This window comes from Stegodyphus dumicola, chromosome 8, assembly GCF_044657685.1.
Source record: "Stegodyphus dumicola isolate Sdum_Otavi_A_Nest chromosome 8, ASM4465768v1".
In the NCBI taxonomy this organism is placed as follows: domain Eukaryota; kingdom Metazoa; phylum Arthropoda; class Arachnida; order Araneae; family Eresidae; genus Stegodyphus; species Stegodyphus dumicola.
In genome coordinates this window covers 91,839,119-91,857,710 of record NC_140775.1, presented here as the reverse complement: position 1 = coordinate 91,857,710, position 18,592 = coordinate 91,839,119, and the positions used below count along the sequence as shown (strand labels likewise).

The window sequence follows — 18,592 nt, the reverse complement described above, 5'->3', positions numbered from 1 at the left end:
CAACAAAATTGGTTTAATCCTAATACAGTCAAAAGTCGTTAATTCGGACACCCATAATCCGGAATGATCTATAATCCGGACCTCAAAGCTACAAACTTTCTGCGCATGCGTCGCGTTCACGCATGCGCACAGGCGTTTACGAGAGCGCGTAAGACCCTTACGGCTGCGAATATGTTTGTGCGCATGCGCGTTTAATGTGTAACGGAGCTATACGCTAAGCTAAAATTATCTAATTCAGTTAATGTTGCAGATTGCGTTGTTCCTTAATCTTCGAATTGGATACGGCTTATTATTTTTTGCACACTGTTAGAGCAATTTCATAAAAGTAAGCTTGAACTTTCGATTATGTCAAGTAGAATTTCCGATATATATTTACTACAAAGCGAAAGTATGTTTTGAATCCGAAATCTGTTTATCAATTTCACGCTGCTCTGCGGCAGAGGGGGGGGGCAGAAACGTCATTATTAGATTATGATAGATTAGAAAGATTATGTCAAATAGAATTTCCGATATATATTTACTAATATGTAATTTGTATCTACAAAGCGAAAGTATGTTTTGAAATCCGAAATCTGTTTATCAATTTCACACAGCCGATTGGAAGTTGATCAGTCAGCACTCTCCTTATCTTCAGGGCAGATGTTTTTATTTTATTTGGTTTATAATTCCGTACTAAGTGTAGTATTTCGTCTCGATCTACTCAGTCTTTGATATGATTGAAATCAAGTTCCTCGTCATTATAATTCGCTTCCGATAGTCAAGAAAGTGACCCAGAGGTTATTGAAAACGAAAACATTTCGATTGACAAATTCGGTATTCTCAACACAGCAATTATAGGACTTGAACAGCGAAACTTTGTAACTAAACAAGAAATTATGTCTGTTTAATAGAATTAAAGAGAAAGTATTATCACATGAAATGAAGCAACTTACATTGAAGGAAATGTTTAATAAAGTAAACAAATAAATATTAAGCTTTTTCTTTTTGTAAATTTTGATACCCTTTAGATCATAATTATTCTTTATTTCATAAATTACGGTTTCATATTTTTAATTTTGTAGTTTCTGCATGTTATCTTACCAGATTTAAATTGATGATCTATAATCCGGAAAAATCGATAATCCGGAATCGCCGAAGTCCCGACGAGTCCGGATTAACGACTTTCGACTGTATATGCTATATAGCGGCTAGAATAGTACTCTGTTCTAATGTAGGAATGTCTATGTAAAGAAAGAAAGATTCCATAAACGTAATTAAATCAGTTTGCTAGAGTGCCGTTAGAAAGCAAAGGCAAAAACTCACCAAGGGATTTGGCGATGGAACCTGACGCCGAGAATCTCCCCCTCCGTGATGTGTGCAGGAAATTGTGGAGCATGTGTTTAAGAAGAAACGTTCTTTGACCTTTGCGATAATTTATACTCAGATTTTCATACTTTTTTTTTTTTTTTTTTTTGGCTGAAAATTGTTAATCTATAAATTAATTTATTCGCGCAAAAAATATTTTCTTTTCCTTTAAAGTTCAAAGAAATTTAAAACGGTATTCGTTTTATGGACTCTTGATAAACTTGACCTTCGAACTTCGTGAGCTTCGGCGACAGCTATTTCGCACATATGCAGCTGTTTCCCTCTACGTTGGGACAGAGCCATTCCTGTTGCAGAGACGTTTTTTTAATCTTAACAATACATATTTTTTTATTCTAACCTCCATGTTCGGTACACATGGGATTTGGCGACATTATGATGAGCAGTAACACAACAGTTACCTATGTCTCTTAGTCTCTGTTTAAAAAGGTGTTGGGTAGTAAACCGGTCATTTTGGTGTTGGCGGCAGTGTTTAAAGTTGTACAAAGTCCGTAGCAAAGACTAGGATTTTACCGCATAATCTTTTAAACTTTTTATTTTTTTCATTTTGCAGTAAAATAAAAAAAATAGTAATCAGTCGTCTAGGCTAATGTTTAATAGTTACCAAAATAGCATTGATTATTGTAATTCAATTTTTAAGTAATTAACTTAATTTTAATTATATTTTATCATTCAATGTTCTTCTTTCCTTTGAATATATTTATTACAGTACAAAGTCTGTAATCCGGACGTCCATTATCCGGAATGATCTATAATCCAGACCTCAAAGCCACAAACTCTTTTTTTTTTTTTTTTTTTTTTTTTGGTATGCTTTACGCATGCATGTTTAATGTTACTCATGCGCATTTAATGTTTATGTATGCACGTTCAGCACAAAAAATGAAGCAACTTAAACAACTTACATTGAAAGAAATGTTTAATAAAATAAACAAATAAATATTAAGCTTTTTTTTTTAATTTTGATACCCTTTAGATCATAATTGCTCTTTATTTCATAAATTATGGTTTCATATTTTTAATTGTATAATTTCTGCTTGCCATCTTACCAGATTTAAATTGATGATGACGAGTCCTAATTATGGACTTTGTACTGTATTAGTTAATTATACTTTCAAATTTCAGGCAAATTTCTCAGGCATAATTCTGAAACTAAATCTAGCAGTATGATGACATACTATCACAAAATTTAATGCATATATTTTTGTTTTTGTATGCTGCTAAAAAATATAAAATACCTGAATTTATTTTAAAATATCATTAAATAGATTTCTTTCTTTTGTTTAGCTGTTCTGTAAAAAAACTCATTTTTTAATCCAGATTGGGCAGATTCTAATCTCAATTTTCAGTGAACTCCTATTATAGCTACTTACCATAATTAATTTACCTCTCAACGCAGCCAGTGCGCACTATGTGTGGATAGACTGGAATTTTCTCAAAACACACCTGGAAAAGTCGGGGAATTTTATTCTCTTTAAGTGGCAACCCTGTTACTCATAACATGAATTTTAATAACATGTCGTTTCTTTCAAATCTTAACCAAAAGGAAAGGGAGATCTTGCATAAAATTCATTCTAATTTCTAAAGCTGATAAAGACAGACAAGTCATTGTGATGGAATCTCAAAACTGATACATAAAGGCCCATACTGCTGAATATTCCCTAAAGATCCTTTAACTTCTGACTTCAGAAAAGTCAAAATAGCTGTTAAGTCTTCTCATGTACTCCCAAAAAAAAAACCTCATTCCAGCTATTGCTAACTGTGCTAGGCTTTCTGCTCTTCCAAAGATTCACAAAGTTGGAATTTCTTTTCAGCCTATAGTTTCCAACTTAGGAATGACTTCATATCCTTTGGCTAAATATTTATTTTGCAGATTTTCTCCTTTACTTTCTAATTTCATGCTTTAAAAAATTCTTTTGAACTCATCAATAAGCTTAAAAATATTTCTGCCTTGTGCTTCATTATGTTTCTTTTGATATTAAATCTCTCTTTACTTATGTTCCAGTCGAAAGAGTACTGAGATTTTTTGGAAAAGGTTTGGAGAATTCCATTTAACACATACTGAAACTGAAGAGTTAATTTCTCTTGCTAAAGGCTCTTTGAGTCAAACCCACTTTGTTTTTCGAAATGAATATTATTGCCAAATTGAAGGAGATAATGAGTAATCTTTTAAGTTCTTTACTTACTGACATTGACTTTATTTGAGAGAAACTATCTATTCGTCTCTGGATTCACTACATTGATGAGACTTTAGCAGTATGAAGAAGATCTATCCCAGACATTATCTGTAATATATTCAATTAATCCAGCCATCCAGTTCACTTTTGAAATTAAATCTGACTATAAGCTTCCCTTACTTAATATTCTTATAAGCCTCAATGAATATAATTTCAGTCCACTGTTTACCATAAATCCTTGACTGTCTCTCCATTCTGTATTGTCATCTGGCTAAGCAAAAATTGGCTTCTTTTATTTATTTTGTGCTCTCAAAGTTTGTTCCTCAGCCTTTGCTTGCTAGTGAACACTGCTATTTCAAATCATTTGTCATTCACCGAGGATTTTACTCCATAGTCATTGCTAAATGCCTTTCAGAAATTTCCATATTGCCATCAAAGAAGACATTCTGCTGTCAGAAATAGCAGTAATAAACTTGCTGTGCTTCCATTTCATCAGCTATAAAATTGTGCGAATTCTCCAATTTTCAAGCCTATCGATAAAATCCATGGTTCAATTTTTAAATTCCATTTTTGACTTTATTTTAGGGGTATTTAAAGCATATCTTATCAATCTGTTTTGGGATACATTGACGAAACTAAAAGAGCATTAACGTTTCGTATTGAAGGCTATGAATCTTATATCTGAAAAGGCGAAATTAGCAGTTCTTCAGTAGCTAATCGTAGTTGAAAATTTTAATAATAATTTTCACTTTGGGTCTACAAAAATTATCCAAAAAGCTTCTTCAATTGGTGAATTGGATTTTCTGGAAATTTTTCATGTTCACAAAGATTTATCTTGTTTACTTAATGAATCCAGTCCAGTGCTTCCTAACACTTTTTTAATTCTGTTAACGTAATTTTTCGGTTTTCGTTATTATTTTTGTGGATAGATAATACTACCACCTTGTCCGCTTTACTGCTGCAGGGTATAAAAGCATGTGTCACCCTTTCTGCTTTCTCGTCTTGCAAAAAGATGCTTCTTTTCTCCTGATGAATAGGGACTTGTACCTGTTTGCCATCGAAGTTGAGTTTTTGACTAAATCTGTGCCAAACGCAAGGTTGTTGCTTTGCTAATTTTAATATTTTAAGGAATTTTTGTTTCCAGTTTTGTAGCAGTTTTTTGAAATTTCTTCTCTTACTCGACAAAATGTTTTGCTAAAAAGTAGGTAATTTGAATAACATTTCTCAGATCTTTGAACAGAATCCTAATGAAGCATGTGAGATAGATTAAATGACATTTACAAGACTGCCGCATTGTTCATCATCAGTGATTTATCGCAGTAATGTTCTTTTGGGAGAACAGAAGGCCAATTTGACAGTAGTATTCAAAATTTAGTGTAAAACCTTTAAAAAAGAGTGTTGGCTGTTTTAGAAAAACAAGGGAGATGTAATATTTCATATTAATGTATCTGAAAGTATAAATAAGCCACTCTCTTGATTTTTGGTCATAAGCTGTACAATATCGTGTGACAGATCTAAGACTTATTTAAAGTGCATATTATGTTTCTAAAAGTATGATGTTGAAAAATGTATCCTTTTTATTCACATATTCGTCCCCCCCCCTTCATTTTTAGGTTATAATTATTGAAGAAAAGAATGATGATGGCACCTGGCCCAGGCAAGTGAAAAGGTATGTTAAAAACTTCTGGTTCATCTATTCTGTCATGTTCTGACTTATGTTTCAAATGCTTTGTAATATTAACTATTTGAAAAAATTTTTGTAGTACCAGTGCAGCACTTGCTTATACCAATTCTACTAGTACTGGTGCTGGTGATACTAGGCCTTATAATAACCAAACAAATACGATGTAAGTATTTTATGTTATATTCTTAAAACATTTTCCTTTCTGAAATTTGTATCCATGATTAGTTTTCTGAATTTGGGTCCTAGAAAATTTTGAAATAATATTTCTCATTATGCAGTATTTAGCTGAAATTATAAATTGATTTATAATTGTCAGTTAATTGGTAATTGTTATATTTGTGATTACTACATTGTAACATTATTTCCTTATAGGAATTTCTTTTCATACAAATTTTTGATGGAAAAAGGAAAAACTGTCAGTTCAACTTTGTCAGTATAGGATTCACTTAACATGACAAAATTTATTTATTTTGAGTAACTGCACGTAAAGAAGATACTCACTAATATATCGTAGAATTTAAATTGCGCCATATAAAATATGCCACCATCGTTGATGCCAAAGCTTCTACAAATGCATTCTGAAGTTGAAACGAACTGGTTTAGACAACAGAGGAAATATGCACATAAAGAAGAGACTCGCTAATATATCTGTCATGTTGTTTTGTTTTGGTTCTTTTCATTCCTGTCATCCATTTTCGTAATCCAATAATGGAACTTCCTTCATACATTATTTTATTTATATAAAAGAAGTAATTAATTATGTTACAAGATATTTACATATGATTAACAGTACTTAATGTCAATTGGAGACGTTTACGCCTGCATACTATTGTGTAGTTCTATAAAAACTTACGATGAGTGCACGCCTGTGATAATCTTGCAGATTATTTGGTTAGAATAATCTCCATGTATGGTACTACAGGATTTGGCGACATGATGATGAGCAGTAAACGAGTCATCATGGTCTTGGCGACAATTTTCAAAATCGTGCCCAAGGGCTTACCGTATACTAGAATTTTACCGCAAAATCTTTTTAAACCTTTTTTTTTTTTTCTTTTTCTTTTTAATAAATACCTTGTCATTTTGCAGTAAAATAAAAAAATAGTAATCAGTCATCTAAGCTAACCATGTAATATAACTATATTTGCTAAAATATCTTTGATTATTCTAATTCAGTTTTTAAGTAATTATCTTTATTTTTATGTTATTCGTATCATTTAATGTTGCTTCTTCCCTCTAAATTTATTTATTATTAATAAATAATTCCAAATTTCATGAAATTAATTCTAGCAGTATGATGACATACCATCATGTGCAAAGTAAATATAAAATACTTCAATTTATTTAAAAAATATCATTAAATAGATTTCTTTTGTTTAGCTGCAGAATGTCTGCAGAAAAAGCCTTATTTTATTCCAGATTGGGTAGATTCTAATCTCAATCTTCAGTGGAGAAAACAACTTCTATTATAATTATATTTGTGTTTTTAAGTGTTAAGGTGCCTTTTAAGAAGACACCTCACACAAATTAAATTTACCTAAAATCTAACCTAAATATTTAGCATTGTGTTGTGATTTATAAAGACCGGGTTAGCCTCGTGTTGAACTGGTGATGATCATGAGTAATAATTAAATAAAACATACAATTGTTATCCAATGTATATACTTAAATTTTATTAAGTTTCTTAAGTGGAAAAGTAAACAAAATTATCAAACAAAGTATACCAAGAATAATTAAGAATAAATGTCCTCTGGGATTTATTGAATAATTAAGTGAATTTGCTACACAGTACAAGTAATACCATAATTAATTTACCTCTTAGCACAGCCAACGTACATTACGCGGATAGACTGGAATTTTCTCGAAACACACCTGGAAAACATGGAAAAGTCAGGGAATTTCATTCTCCTGTTTGAGTGGCAACCCTGTTTACGGCCTCAAAATGTTAAGTTTCCGGTTTCCTCTTCGCATGAAGTTTTACGACACACATCAAGATTCAAATTCAGGTCTTCTGTTATCATATGCACAGTTACACTATGGTCTTCTTCCAATATCTGCCTTACAGGCTCCACGTTTGCATCAGTATGCGCTGTAGATGGGTGACCAGCTCTGGGATATCTTGTGCTGAATGTCTGCCTTCATGAGACCTTTTGTGGCACTTGAAGCCACAACTTCTTGAAAGTGCCTTACCTGCATATGCTTGCTTATTCATGTCCCGTGTTTCATTAAGGGTTTTCCCGAGTTTAACTTAGAACTTAACATTCACTCTTTGCTCCCAGTTAGCATCCATTGACCTTAATGAATGCAACAACAACCTGAACTGTGTGTAGCTGAATACAGCCTACTAAATTTGCATGGAAACATGGCCAAGGTCATGTCAAGTAAGAACACATACCAGGTAACATAAAAGCAACATTTGTTCCTTTTTAGTATTGCAAACTCATAAATTAAAAAAAAAAAAATGTCCTAGATCGTTTCTCACAAAGGGTGTATAATTCCACTAAAATTATTTATATACAGGGCACATAGGAAAGTACCTTTAACCTGAAGATTCTTGCAAATGGAAAGAGCTATAGCTATACAAGTGAGGTAATTGTATAGTAAAGTGACTATGCCTGCCTAATGTAAGTGACAGCTGTGCCCCTAGCGGCGAAATTTGGAAGATAGGCATTGCTAATCAAAAACAAAAAGAGATAGAGCAAAATTTCCAATTAGAAGGTTTTAAAGCATCAATTAATAAGTATGAAATGAGATTAGGTTCAGATGGATAAGATAAATTGTAACATATATACCCAAAGATGTCCGCAGTTTATGCACGGTGATTTTTCTCTGCATATTCACATATTGAAAATGTAGTAATGCGCAATTGCAGATTGTGACGTTGTACTGTAGTGTAATATCTGTAAAACTTTCATTTTAAATGCATTTAAAATTTTAGTTTAAAAAGTGTTGGCTCTCACTTCATACAAACAGCATAATCTCAAACCTCATTATGATCTCAATGGCGGACAATAATATTAACTTGCTATCAATGTGTGACAGTTTGCTTTTTTATGTGTGTTATCGAATTATACTGATGTTAGTATTTTTTACAATAATAAAAAATTGCATGTTTCTTAATACCTATATCTATTCCTTTCAAACGTTTACACAAAATGGAGTTCATCGATTGTGAACATCTTTTTGGGTAAACAGGCAACAGCTTATCTTATCCTTGTGAACCAAATATCATTAATGCTCTAAAACTTTGTAATTGGAAGTCTTGCTCTGTCGTTTTTCATTATCAATTTGCAATGCCTATCTTCCAAATTTTGCTACTAAGGACACTGCTGTTGTTTATATTAGGTCAGGTGTAGTTACTTTACTATACCATTACCTCACTTGCATAGCTGTAGCTCTATCTGCTTGCAAGAAATTTCAGGTTAAAGGGCTTTTCTATGGAACCTGTATGTATAAGATGTGTAATATTGCCCCCTTCCCAAGTGTTGCGCATAGCAAGCATTATAATCCCTGTATAAGTAGCCATACTTACAACTAAGGAAAATCGGAGCAATACTAAAACAATGATTTCAATAAATAACAAACCAAACACTGAGTCAAATGCATAAATTTCCAAATTTATATACAAATAGGATATGGTTTTATAGTATACTGTTTGCATTATATACACTTAGGGGACTTCATGCTATGGCCATACTAAGGGGCAAGCCTGTCATAATGAATGAGTTTAGGCTTAAAATTTGATAACCTATAGATCTGAACTACAGTGTCATTTGACCTGTGTAGGACTGTAGAAGAAAGTAGTAGTGTAGTTTAGAAGATCGGATTTCATGACTGCACCTTGTAACCATCGCTGAATCGATACCCTGTAGTTCTTCTGTCATATCAAGTCTTCACCTTCTCTGTCGCCAAATTTTTCATCACTTCAAACTGCGCTTGAAGATCTCGAAAGTACAGTGCATAGAAAAAAAAAAAAGGAGACGGTTCTGTATCTCCCATTCTACTGATTCGCTTGACAAAATTCGAGTTGCGTTTTTCGTGTCTCGACAGCTCGACTATATGTATTAGATTTATATATAGCATTGTTCTAATATAGTTATTTTGACTCAAAATCGGACTTTTTCTGAAATAACATGGCAATTTTTTTACATATTTCAATTCTACAACTCAAATTATGCCAAACTGCCAAGTTTTGTAAAAATCGCACGAGTAGTTTTTAAAAATTTAGCTCTTCAACGTTATTTAATTTGATATGTATTTGTTAACCCTTTCAGGACGGGCGTCCCATATACGCATTCCCTAAGAACGTCTCTTACAGCCGGGCGTCCCATCCACGCATAAGTAAATATCGTATTCAGAGGGCGGGTGATGCGTATATGCATTTTAAGGTGGAATGTTTTTCTGAAGGCCACTAGATGGCATCCTGTGTCCATTACTTTTGAAAAGAACACAGTTTTAGGTTCCTGACCTTGAGTTTGATATATTCTGCTTGACTTTGGTATTTTACTTATCACTTGTTTGAGGGTGGGGGGTCGGAGGGAAAGCCGTAAACAGAGGTGGGCTCTTTAAATCGCTGCGTGCTAATGAAAACATTCTCATATCTGATTTATATCCAATTCCTTTTTTTTTATTCTATTTTTTCCTCTACCATGTACGGTCTTTTAGGGTTACTGTGTGGAGTTTTTTTTTACGTTTTGCATTGCCTTCAGATATATTTTTCTACCTTCTTTTTTTTATTTAGGAAAGTCTCACCTCCAGTCTATTATGGCGGGAAGGTGCTATTTATGAGAGGAAGAATACCCTCGTATGGTTAGTGAACCATTTACTAACGCAAATGAGAATACTGATTCATTTTCTAAAGAGTTAAAAAGTGATACTTCTCTGTGCTTCGAGATTTACCACACTCATTTTCATTTTAAATTTTGTTACTTCTTACTGTAAATAGTCTTTATTGTGTTCTTTTTATTAATTTTAAATTTTATTGATGGATTTTATCAATTAAAACGTTGGAATAATTTGAATAGCGCTTCTGAAAATTATTTTAGAAGATAAGCAATTTTTTAAGTATATTTTCATGTAAAATAAAGAAAAAATGTTTTAATGGCTAATTTTAACATATATAAGAGCTCAAGTAATAATCTAAAATGATACCAAAAACTACGATGCTAGAAGCGAAACTTTTGTTTTTCTGCTTTTTGTTATAAAATTAGGCTTAGCGATGCAAAACCTCCATCCTGTACGGTGACTGCCTTCAATTCTCTTCCGTCCCACGCGAGCGTCTTAAACAAAGGTGTGCCGTCGTGAAAAGATTAATATCTCATTTTTATTAAACTTCCTTCATTCCTTGCGGTTTATGCACTTTATGAAAATTTCTTAAAAGTATGAATGATGACTTTTTTCTGCTCATGTACAACGATGAAAAGGAAAAATAGTTTGCTATAAATTAAGAAGTTTGCCAAGTGAATTATCGCAAACTGAAGAAAAGTGACAAGATAGGTTTTGGAATTTCTCCATAAATTTCGCACCAAATTTTACAAAATTTAATATTTAGCCATAATTTGATTTATAAAATTGAAATAAGGAAAAAATTGACATGTGATTTTATAAGGTATTTCTCTTGCCTTCTTGGTGTAGTGGTCTGCACACTCAATTATTGCCTATTGAGAGGTTCGATTCCCGGCGAAGACGTTGCTAATTTTTCATTTTGCCTGCTTCCAAAAATACCTAATGTCTCTACAATTTCAGAAAAAGTCTGATTTTGTGTCAAAATAGCTATATGAAAACAATTGCTATATATAAATCTAAACTATATACTAAGGCGTGCTTTCGAGACATTAAAAATGCAATTTGAATTTCGTCAATTGGCCCAGTAAAACGGAAGATATAGAGCTCTCCCCCTTTTATTTTTTTCACAATGTACTCCTCAGGTGATTAAGGTGCATCTAGAGTGTGACTGAACAAGAGATCACATGGCAGACAAACGTCTCAGCTAGAAGGCATCTGGAATGAAAAATAATCAGTAGTCTTGTGGACAGCAGTGTAATAAGCCAGTAACAACAAGGATAACTTCTGGTCCAATTCCTGTTGGTTTCTGGGAACGATCAACAAGAGTTTGTTAAAGATGGTGTGATTGAGTCGTTTGGGTTCAATTACAATAATATGAGGGCTGGGAAAAAATGTTGCCAAGTTTGGCAACTTCTAGCAATTCCTCTCTAAATTTGGCGACAAAATTTAGTCTCCGAAACCATCACCAGGTTGGCTATACCTTGCTAATGTATCGAGATAGCCATTTACTCAGAGTTAAACAGCCTTGCGACTGTATTCTTACATTTCTAGCAGGCTTCACTATGTTAGATTTTCATGTGGCATTATGCAAAAGATACTACAGTTTTACATATCATTTCATTAAAATTATTTAAGTATGTACAAAATTCATAGCAATAGTTTCTGTATTATAATAGTGGAATTTCGTCTTGTTTGAGTTTGAGTGAAGACTTTTGATTCCAAACTTACTGTCTTTGTTTTCCATAACTTTTCCAGAATTTAAATGTTAAATGTATAGCTATTGTACTGATATTTTAGTTTCTTCCCCGAACTTCTCTTTTAAAAACCCTAATTTTCACTACTCGCATAATAAACTTATTTCTGAGAATTCAACAATCATGTTTTTCTGCCAAATTTCTCATCAGTATAAATTTTTTTGACAACCTTGGCATAGTTTAATTGTTAAAACTGCAATATCAAAGATGCTTTTATGTGCTTATAATAGATTTTCACTTTAATAAAAGGATTAAAACTAGAAATGGTATCCTTGCTACTTCAGAACCACATGTCCAGTTTGAATGCTAAACTACACTGGTATCATTAATTAAGGAAAAATCAAAAATGACAAACGCTAAAAAAGTTAAATGTAGAATTTAATGAGACTGACTGACAGTGTGCAATAAGCTATAAAGTAACATGAGAAGAAATTGCCAGGCAATTATGGTGTTATAGAAATTAGCACATGTATAAAATGAAAAATTGGATGTGTCAGTGTGGTATGGAAAAATTACCTTCAATGGAGTATAACCTGCCCTAGAAGCATTACTACAGCAATGTACAATGCTGTCAATTATGCAGTCCGTAGGAATCGAGAGTGATTGCTCTTGCAAAGCAGTTGCAAAGGTCTGAAGAGGAAGTCTGAGAGCAGCTATAAGTCTTCTTAAAGCATCCCAAACATGCTCGAGGTCCGGTGATCAAGCTGTTACTCCATGTGCTGAATTGTTTGCTGCTGAAGATAATCAGCCATGATGCGAGTCCTGTGTTGTTATGCTGTAGCAGGAAATCATCACCTATTGTACCTGCATATGGGTGCACATAAGCATCAAGGATATTATCTCTAAAGGCCTGAGCATTCATGGTTCCACATGGAAAGACATGGAGGTTTCTGCATCTACCCAAAGAGATACCACTCCAAACACAGACACTGCATCCTCCATATTCATCTCTTTTGCGGATGTTTGATAAATGATTATGGGTTCCAGGTTCTCTAAAAATCAAAAAGCGCCCACTGTTGCTTTGGAGGTTAAACCTGGATTCGTCAATAAAGAAAATAGCCCTCCATTGATTAGCTGTCCAATGGACATGCCCACCTCAAATGTTCCCTTCTATAATGTGACAGTATGCAAATGGCTGGTTGCCTCGCTTACAGACCACCTTCAGGAAACCTTCTACGCACGGTTGACACCAACCTTCCAGTGGCTGCAGCAATGCAGGGTTGGAGTTGAGGTTCTGTTCCTTCATTTGCATAACAACAAATATCGGTCATCAGTGCTTCTTTTAGCAATTAGCTGTCCTAGGCTTAACCTCCCAAATGCCGAATCTATGGTTAGAAATTTTTGCCTAAGTCAATGAACCTCAGGAGGACTCGCATTTAGCCATCTGGCTTCTTTGCCATGCCTCTAGTCTCCTAATAGCTCTCACTTACAGTTCTTTGGGCAACTGATGCTTGGAGGACATTATTACAGCCAGACTTTTTTTTCTCAGTATCAGAGCAAAATTTGCAGCCTTGCCTCTGAAACATCCAATTTTATGCTCCTCGCAGATGGCGTATTTTGATTGCAGCATCACTAATTTGCATACTGCAGTTTTACTCAGCAGTTCTTATTTGATAGCATATCTTAATTTTACATAGATTGGTATATTTTTGAATGAGTTATTGCTATTTTCGTGATTTTACCACCAGTGTAGCTGTGTCATTTTCATAAGAAAGTTTCATTTTATATCACCTTTGGTACATTTAAGAAAATCCTATAAGTTTTTCTTTTTTTGTTTGATTTGAAATATTTTTGGAAATTTTTGCAACTGTTGTATAGTACGAAATTAAAATGTTTTGCTGTATTTTTTCTACTAAAGTAGTAATATTTAAAGTACTTTTAGCCTAAATAATGGCATACTTTATTCCATGAAAAACGTTTTAAAGTTTTATGGTAAATTTTGCTGTGGTATATTTTTTTGTATAATGAATGATGTGATTTCAATGTAGAATTTCCTTTTTGTACAGTATTTGGTGTTTCTAATTTTTTTTTTTTTTTTTTTTTTTGTAATTTTTGTTTTTAAGTTGTCAAGGACTGAAATCATGTAGGGGTAATCTCTTAACTCTTTGAAGTGTGTGTGTAAATTTATTTATATAGGAATTTGAGTTTGTTGTTTCATTTTTATAATTTTCTTTTTTTTCACTGTGTCAAGAGGAACAAAACGCGTTTTCAGTACTTGTTTGAATTTTAATGTTTGAAATTATTACCCCCTAATGAGTAGATTAAGCATTAAAATATAAGTAATTTGCATCTTTAAATTTCGGTTTCTCAGTTTCATAATTTAAAGTTTTTTTTTTAAATTCTGTTTATTTTTACCAGTTTGCTTATTACGTATACAGCTGTAAAATTTAATATCGCACTGTTTTTTCTATATCTTAAATTTCAAATTGAATTTTTCTTAAATTTTCCAAGATAGTATATTTTTGCTTCTAATTTTTTTATGTATATATACACACGCAGACACTTATTGTAAATTTATATTATTTAGTCTCATATTTTTTTAATATTTTCTTTAGTGCCACCAGGAGTTATAGTAGTGTTGGATATGGTAGTTCTAGTTATGGTTATGAGTACCATACTGGTAATACATGTAATGTGCAGCCTGGATTATGTGGATTAAGTAATTTAGGAAGTACATGTTTCATGAATTCAGCTCTTCAGGTAAATATTTTGACTTTTAGGGAAACATCATCTCACAGTTCCTTTAACTTTTGAAACTAGAAAAGCTAATCAAAAGATTTTACTTACACTTAACTGTAGTGTCTTAAATTAATTTCATATTGATGTATTTATCATTTTGCTTAAAGTACAGAAAATGCAATATTAATGTATGTAAATTATTTTAGTGCATGAGTAATACGCCTCCTCTTGTTGAATACTTTTTGCAAGATCGATATTGGGATGAACTGAATAAAGAGAACCCTCTTGGCATGCAAGGGGAAATTGCAAAATCATTTGGTGAACTAATAAAGAACATGTGGTGTGGACGATATTCATACACAGTACCCAGAAATTTTAAGGTATATTTTTTTCTAATGTTTAATAATTTCAAGCATATGAAAGGTTTTGGGATGCATTTTAGTGATTCCTCTTTAATGGTAAAGTTAGTGTATATGCAAATAAATATTAGCAGTTATGTTGGAAACTGTATTTGTTTAATAATGATTTCTGGAAACATTTTAATATTTCTTTTTAAATGTTTGACTGGATAAAATTTATGGGGGAAAATATATTTTGAAATTCTTGTTTTTTATTTAATTAACATTAACTCATATAAGTAAAAGATTTGTATTCATTACTTCATGAGTCCTTCACTGAAGAATTTGTAAATAAGTATGTTAATGTGTGTAAAGTTCTTTATGGAATTTTTATGACCTTTTAGGTAATAAACTGAGTGCCTTGTTAAAATAGTGGCTGAAAAAGTTAATGCAAAATATTCACTAACGTTAAACTCTGTTTTCATTTTTTTAAATGCATATGAACAGAATGAATTTTTGAAAGTGCTGTACAATTTTTATTAAATGCAGAATATTATGAAATTTGTGGTAAACTTTATATTGTTAGCTGATGCAAATGAGAATTCATCTAATCAAAGCAAACTAGATTATTTTTTAATTAAAAGCTATTTTTTTGAAGATACCAGATGATTTGTAAAAATAAAACAGAAAATTTATGTATATGTTACCGTGAAAGATCAAAATTTGGAGAATGTCAACATTCACATAGTCACTTGGTTATGTCCAAAATATTTGCCGACTATCCTTATTTCTGACTTACACTGGCAAATGTCAAAATTCACCATGCACTGATGTTGAATAGTTCAGAGATTTTCATTTTGTTTTCCATATTTCGGGTGCTATAAAACTTAACAAGGGTGACGTAAGCCTGTCTTACTGAGACAAGTGACCAATCCAGATGAGGAGAGTTGCTCATAACTCTGTAGAGGCGTTTTCACTGCGGGAAATGTGGCATTAGATTCTAAACATCAAAACATTTTAATAGTCTGTAATCCAAAGATGTTCTGCACCTAGTTTTTGCAGAAATCACTTGAGAAAATATTTTTCTATTATTTTTTTACTATTTATTTTATTTTAGAGTACTTTTCTTGTGAAAAATAAAAAAAAAAAATTGTCTTCTTGTTTACTCGCAATTAATGCATTTAACTTTTCAAAGAAAAGTTCACGATTCACTGCAGTATCCATTAAATATAACTTAAGCTATCGGATAAAAAAAATTAATTTAAGAAAATGTTGCACGTACCATCAAGCCTTGCATATAAGACTGACATAGTTCCAGAGTATAATAAATACATGCCAAATAACACTTCAATCGCAGCAGAATGAACGGTTTGGCGATTGACCTCAACCTCTCTTTTCGACCTACAGCACGGTATATCTGGGATTGTCAACTTACACCGGTGATGGTCCGACTATACAAGAATATTATGAGATATTCGGTCTTTCACCGATGTATTTTGTATTTGTTGACATTCACAAGTGAAATGTCAACATTCTCCAGTTTGTCTTTTACAGTAACATACATATATATGCATGTATATATTACATATTGTCAAAATGAAGAAACACATAAGTGTAAGAGCACATGTTGTGATATTTGAAATCAGATTAACTAAAATCGACTAAAAAGAAATTAATTTGCCTACCTTAATTAGGGACACTTTATAACCATACCTTTGCATGAAGTATTATAAATATTTAATTTAATTATCAGGCACTTCTACCTTCTTAACATTTAATTGTTAGAAGTTTAACCTTCCAATAGTACACGGTAGAGTGCAGTCCTTTTGCTTTTCAAATGGTCAGTTCATAACTTTGAAATTCAGGAAGGTTTAATTGTTTTGTGATGACAGGACATTTCAACTCTGAATCAAGACACAGAAGATCTATATGTATCTTAAAGGTTTTGGAGGTGGCTCCACCCAAAAAAATGTAGCTTTTAATTGTATTTTAATGTTGGAGCAGTTTTTTACATAACATAAAAATGTCGATAATTAAAAAAAAAAAGCATGTCAACGAAAAATATGCTGTATATTAAATTTGTATGCTTTTTGAAATGCATTACATATTATTTTGATAAAAGATTTAACATGAAAAATGCAGATTTAACATGCTGTCAAGTTATTTTAAACTTTCTGTTAAAGTGAAAATTTTTTACTTTAAAATCTAATCACTCCTTCAGTAATTTTGGTATTTTTTCATTTAGCCAATGCAGGCGATAAAAACGCCAAAAGTGGTACAACCGATGCCAAATGGAATATCCTCGCTGGTAACCTTTTGCACCTAATTTTCAAAAGAAGTTGCAGCCATTTTTTATCAGATTGATTGTTTCCCTCAATACTGCCATACAATTCCATAGAATTTTTACCAGATAGTTCAATTTTATGCCCTAAGACCATTTGTCGTAATTAAGTTAACTAGGATGCAGTCACATCGCTCAGCCGAAGGCGAAAATATAGGAAAAGCAAAGTGAAGGGTTAAATTCATCAATTCTAATGAGAATGCACTAGCAAAGTAAAGCACTGGGGTTTTACATAATTTATGAGTTAGCTTTTCTTACGAATTAAAATGATTCTTGCATTTAAACTTCTATATTAAGATTTAACCTAAATTAATGTAAATAATTAACCGAGAGAATTAGATTTTTGTAGTGTAGTTTACATGAGATATCATTTGGGGTCACGTGATATATGGTCTGATGAATCAGGATGTTGTACCATGAAAGCATAGTAAATTCTTAAATTAATGTCTATTAATAAATATATAAATTTATTGCCTTTTTACAACATTAAAAAATATATATAAATTTATTGCCTAAAAATGTTGTAAAATTGCCTTTTTACAACATTTTAAATGATATTAAAATGTTTATGCTTTGAAAACAAAAAATTCTTAGAACTAACATTTGTTAAAAAAATTTTATGTGTATACCGTGTGTTGTTGCCAATAAAGTCTGCTTGGTGAGATTTGCACTGGCGAAAGGAAAAGTACCATAATTTTCCCAACCTTATTTTCATAATATATTGCTGCTAGAAACTGGCTATGCATATGTGGTCTCTGTTAAAAAGCACCTAAAAGTAGAGTAAATACTCTTGAATTGGTTGCTTTGAAAAACTCCTGAATTTACAGTATTTAGACTTTTAACTATACCTCCTCTAAAGCATTCAACTTTGAGTTATCCGTAAGAGCAGTAAGCTCTTTTTTTTTAATCCAACCCAACAAATATAAAAAGTTACCTTTGCATGTTGTTAATGCTTAATTGAAAAACTCAGAGCAATTGGAAACTGGACATTTTTCAACTTAAGAAGAACATCATACGAGATAATTTGGAATTCTGTAAATGAATGTATCTTTGCTAGTGATGTGCACAAAATAAAATTATTTAAAATTGATGCAGAAGAAAAACTCACAATGAGCATGTAGTATTTAACTCGGGTGAAACATTTATTGAAACCTTTTAATGGCTGCTGCACATTTAGTTTTGGTGCGATTACTCTACTTACGAAAATATATGCGCAAAAGCGCCAAATCTAGCAAATGCGTCCATTTAACAGCACGCCAAATCTAACGTATGTGCTGATTTCAGATTGCATAAGCTTATATAGTTCTATATTTGTTAACCCCTTCGAGCCGGGTAGCGAAAAAGCGCGCTTATCACGGAGGCCGGCAGTGTGTTCCGCGAGCATCTCTCCAGGGCCGGGGGCTTTTTTGCTACTAAGCCTAAATCCATGAAATTTCCGAAGTATCAACACATTGTTTAATAATGCTCTATAGAGT

At 32.4% G+C, this 18,592-nt stretch overlaps 1 protein-coding gene across 1 annotated transcript in view; it reads left to right on the top strand.

The window, feature by feature from the left end:
- LOC118194231 (ubiquitin carboxyl-terminal hydrolase 15-like) overlaps positions 1 to 18,592 on the top strand; it is a 103,456-nt gene that overhangs the window by 34,035 nt on the left and 50,829 nt on the right. The window contains exons 6-9 of the mRNA XM_085822124.1: positions 5,150 to 5,205; positions 5,300 to 5,383; positions 14,315 to 14,459; positions 14,645 to 14,818. Coding sequence (XP_085678250.1) covers positions 5,150 to 5,205; positions 5,300 to 5,383; positions 14,315 to 14,459; positions 14,645 to 14,818 — 459 coding nt within the window. The remainder of the gene's footprint in view (positions 1 to 5,149; positions 5,206 to 5,299; positions 5,384 to 14,314; positions 14,460 to 14,644; positions 14,819 to 18,592) is intronic.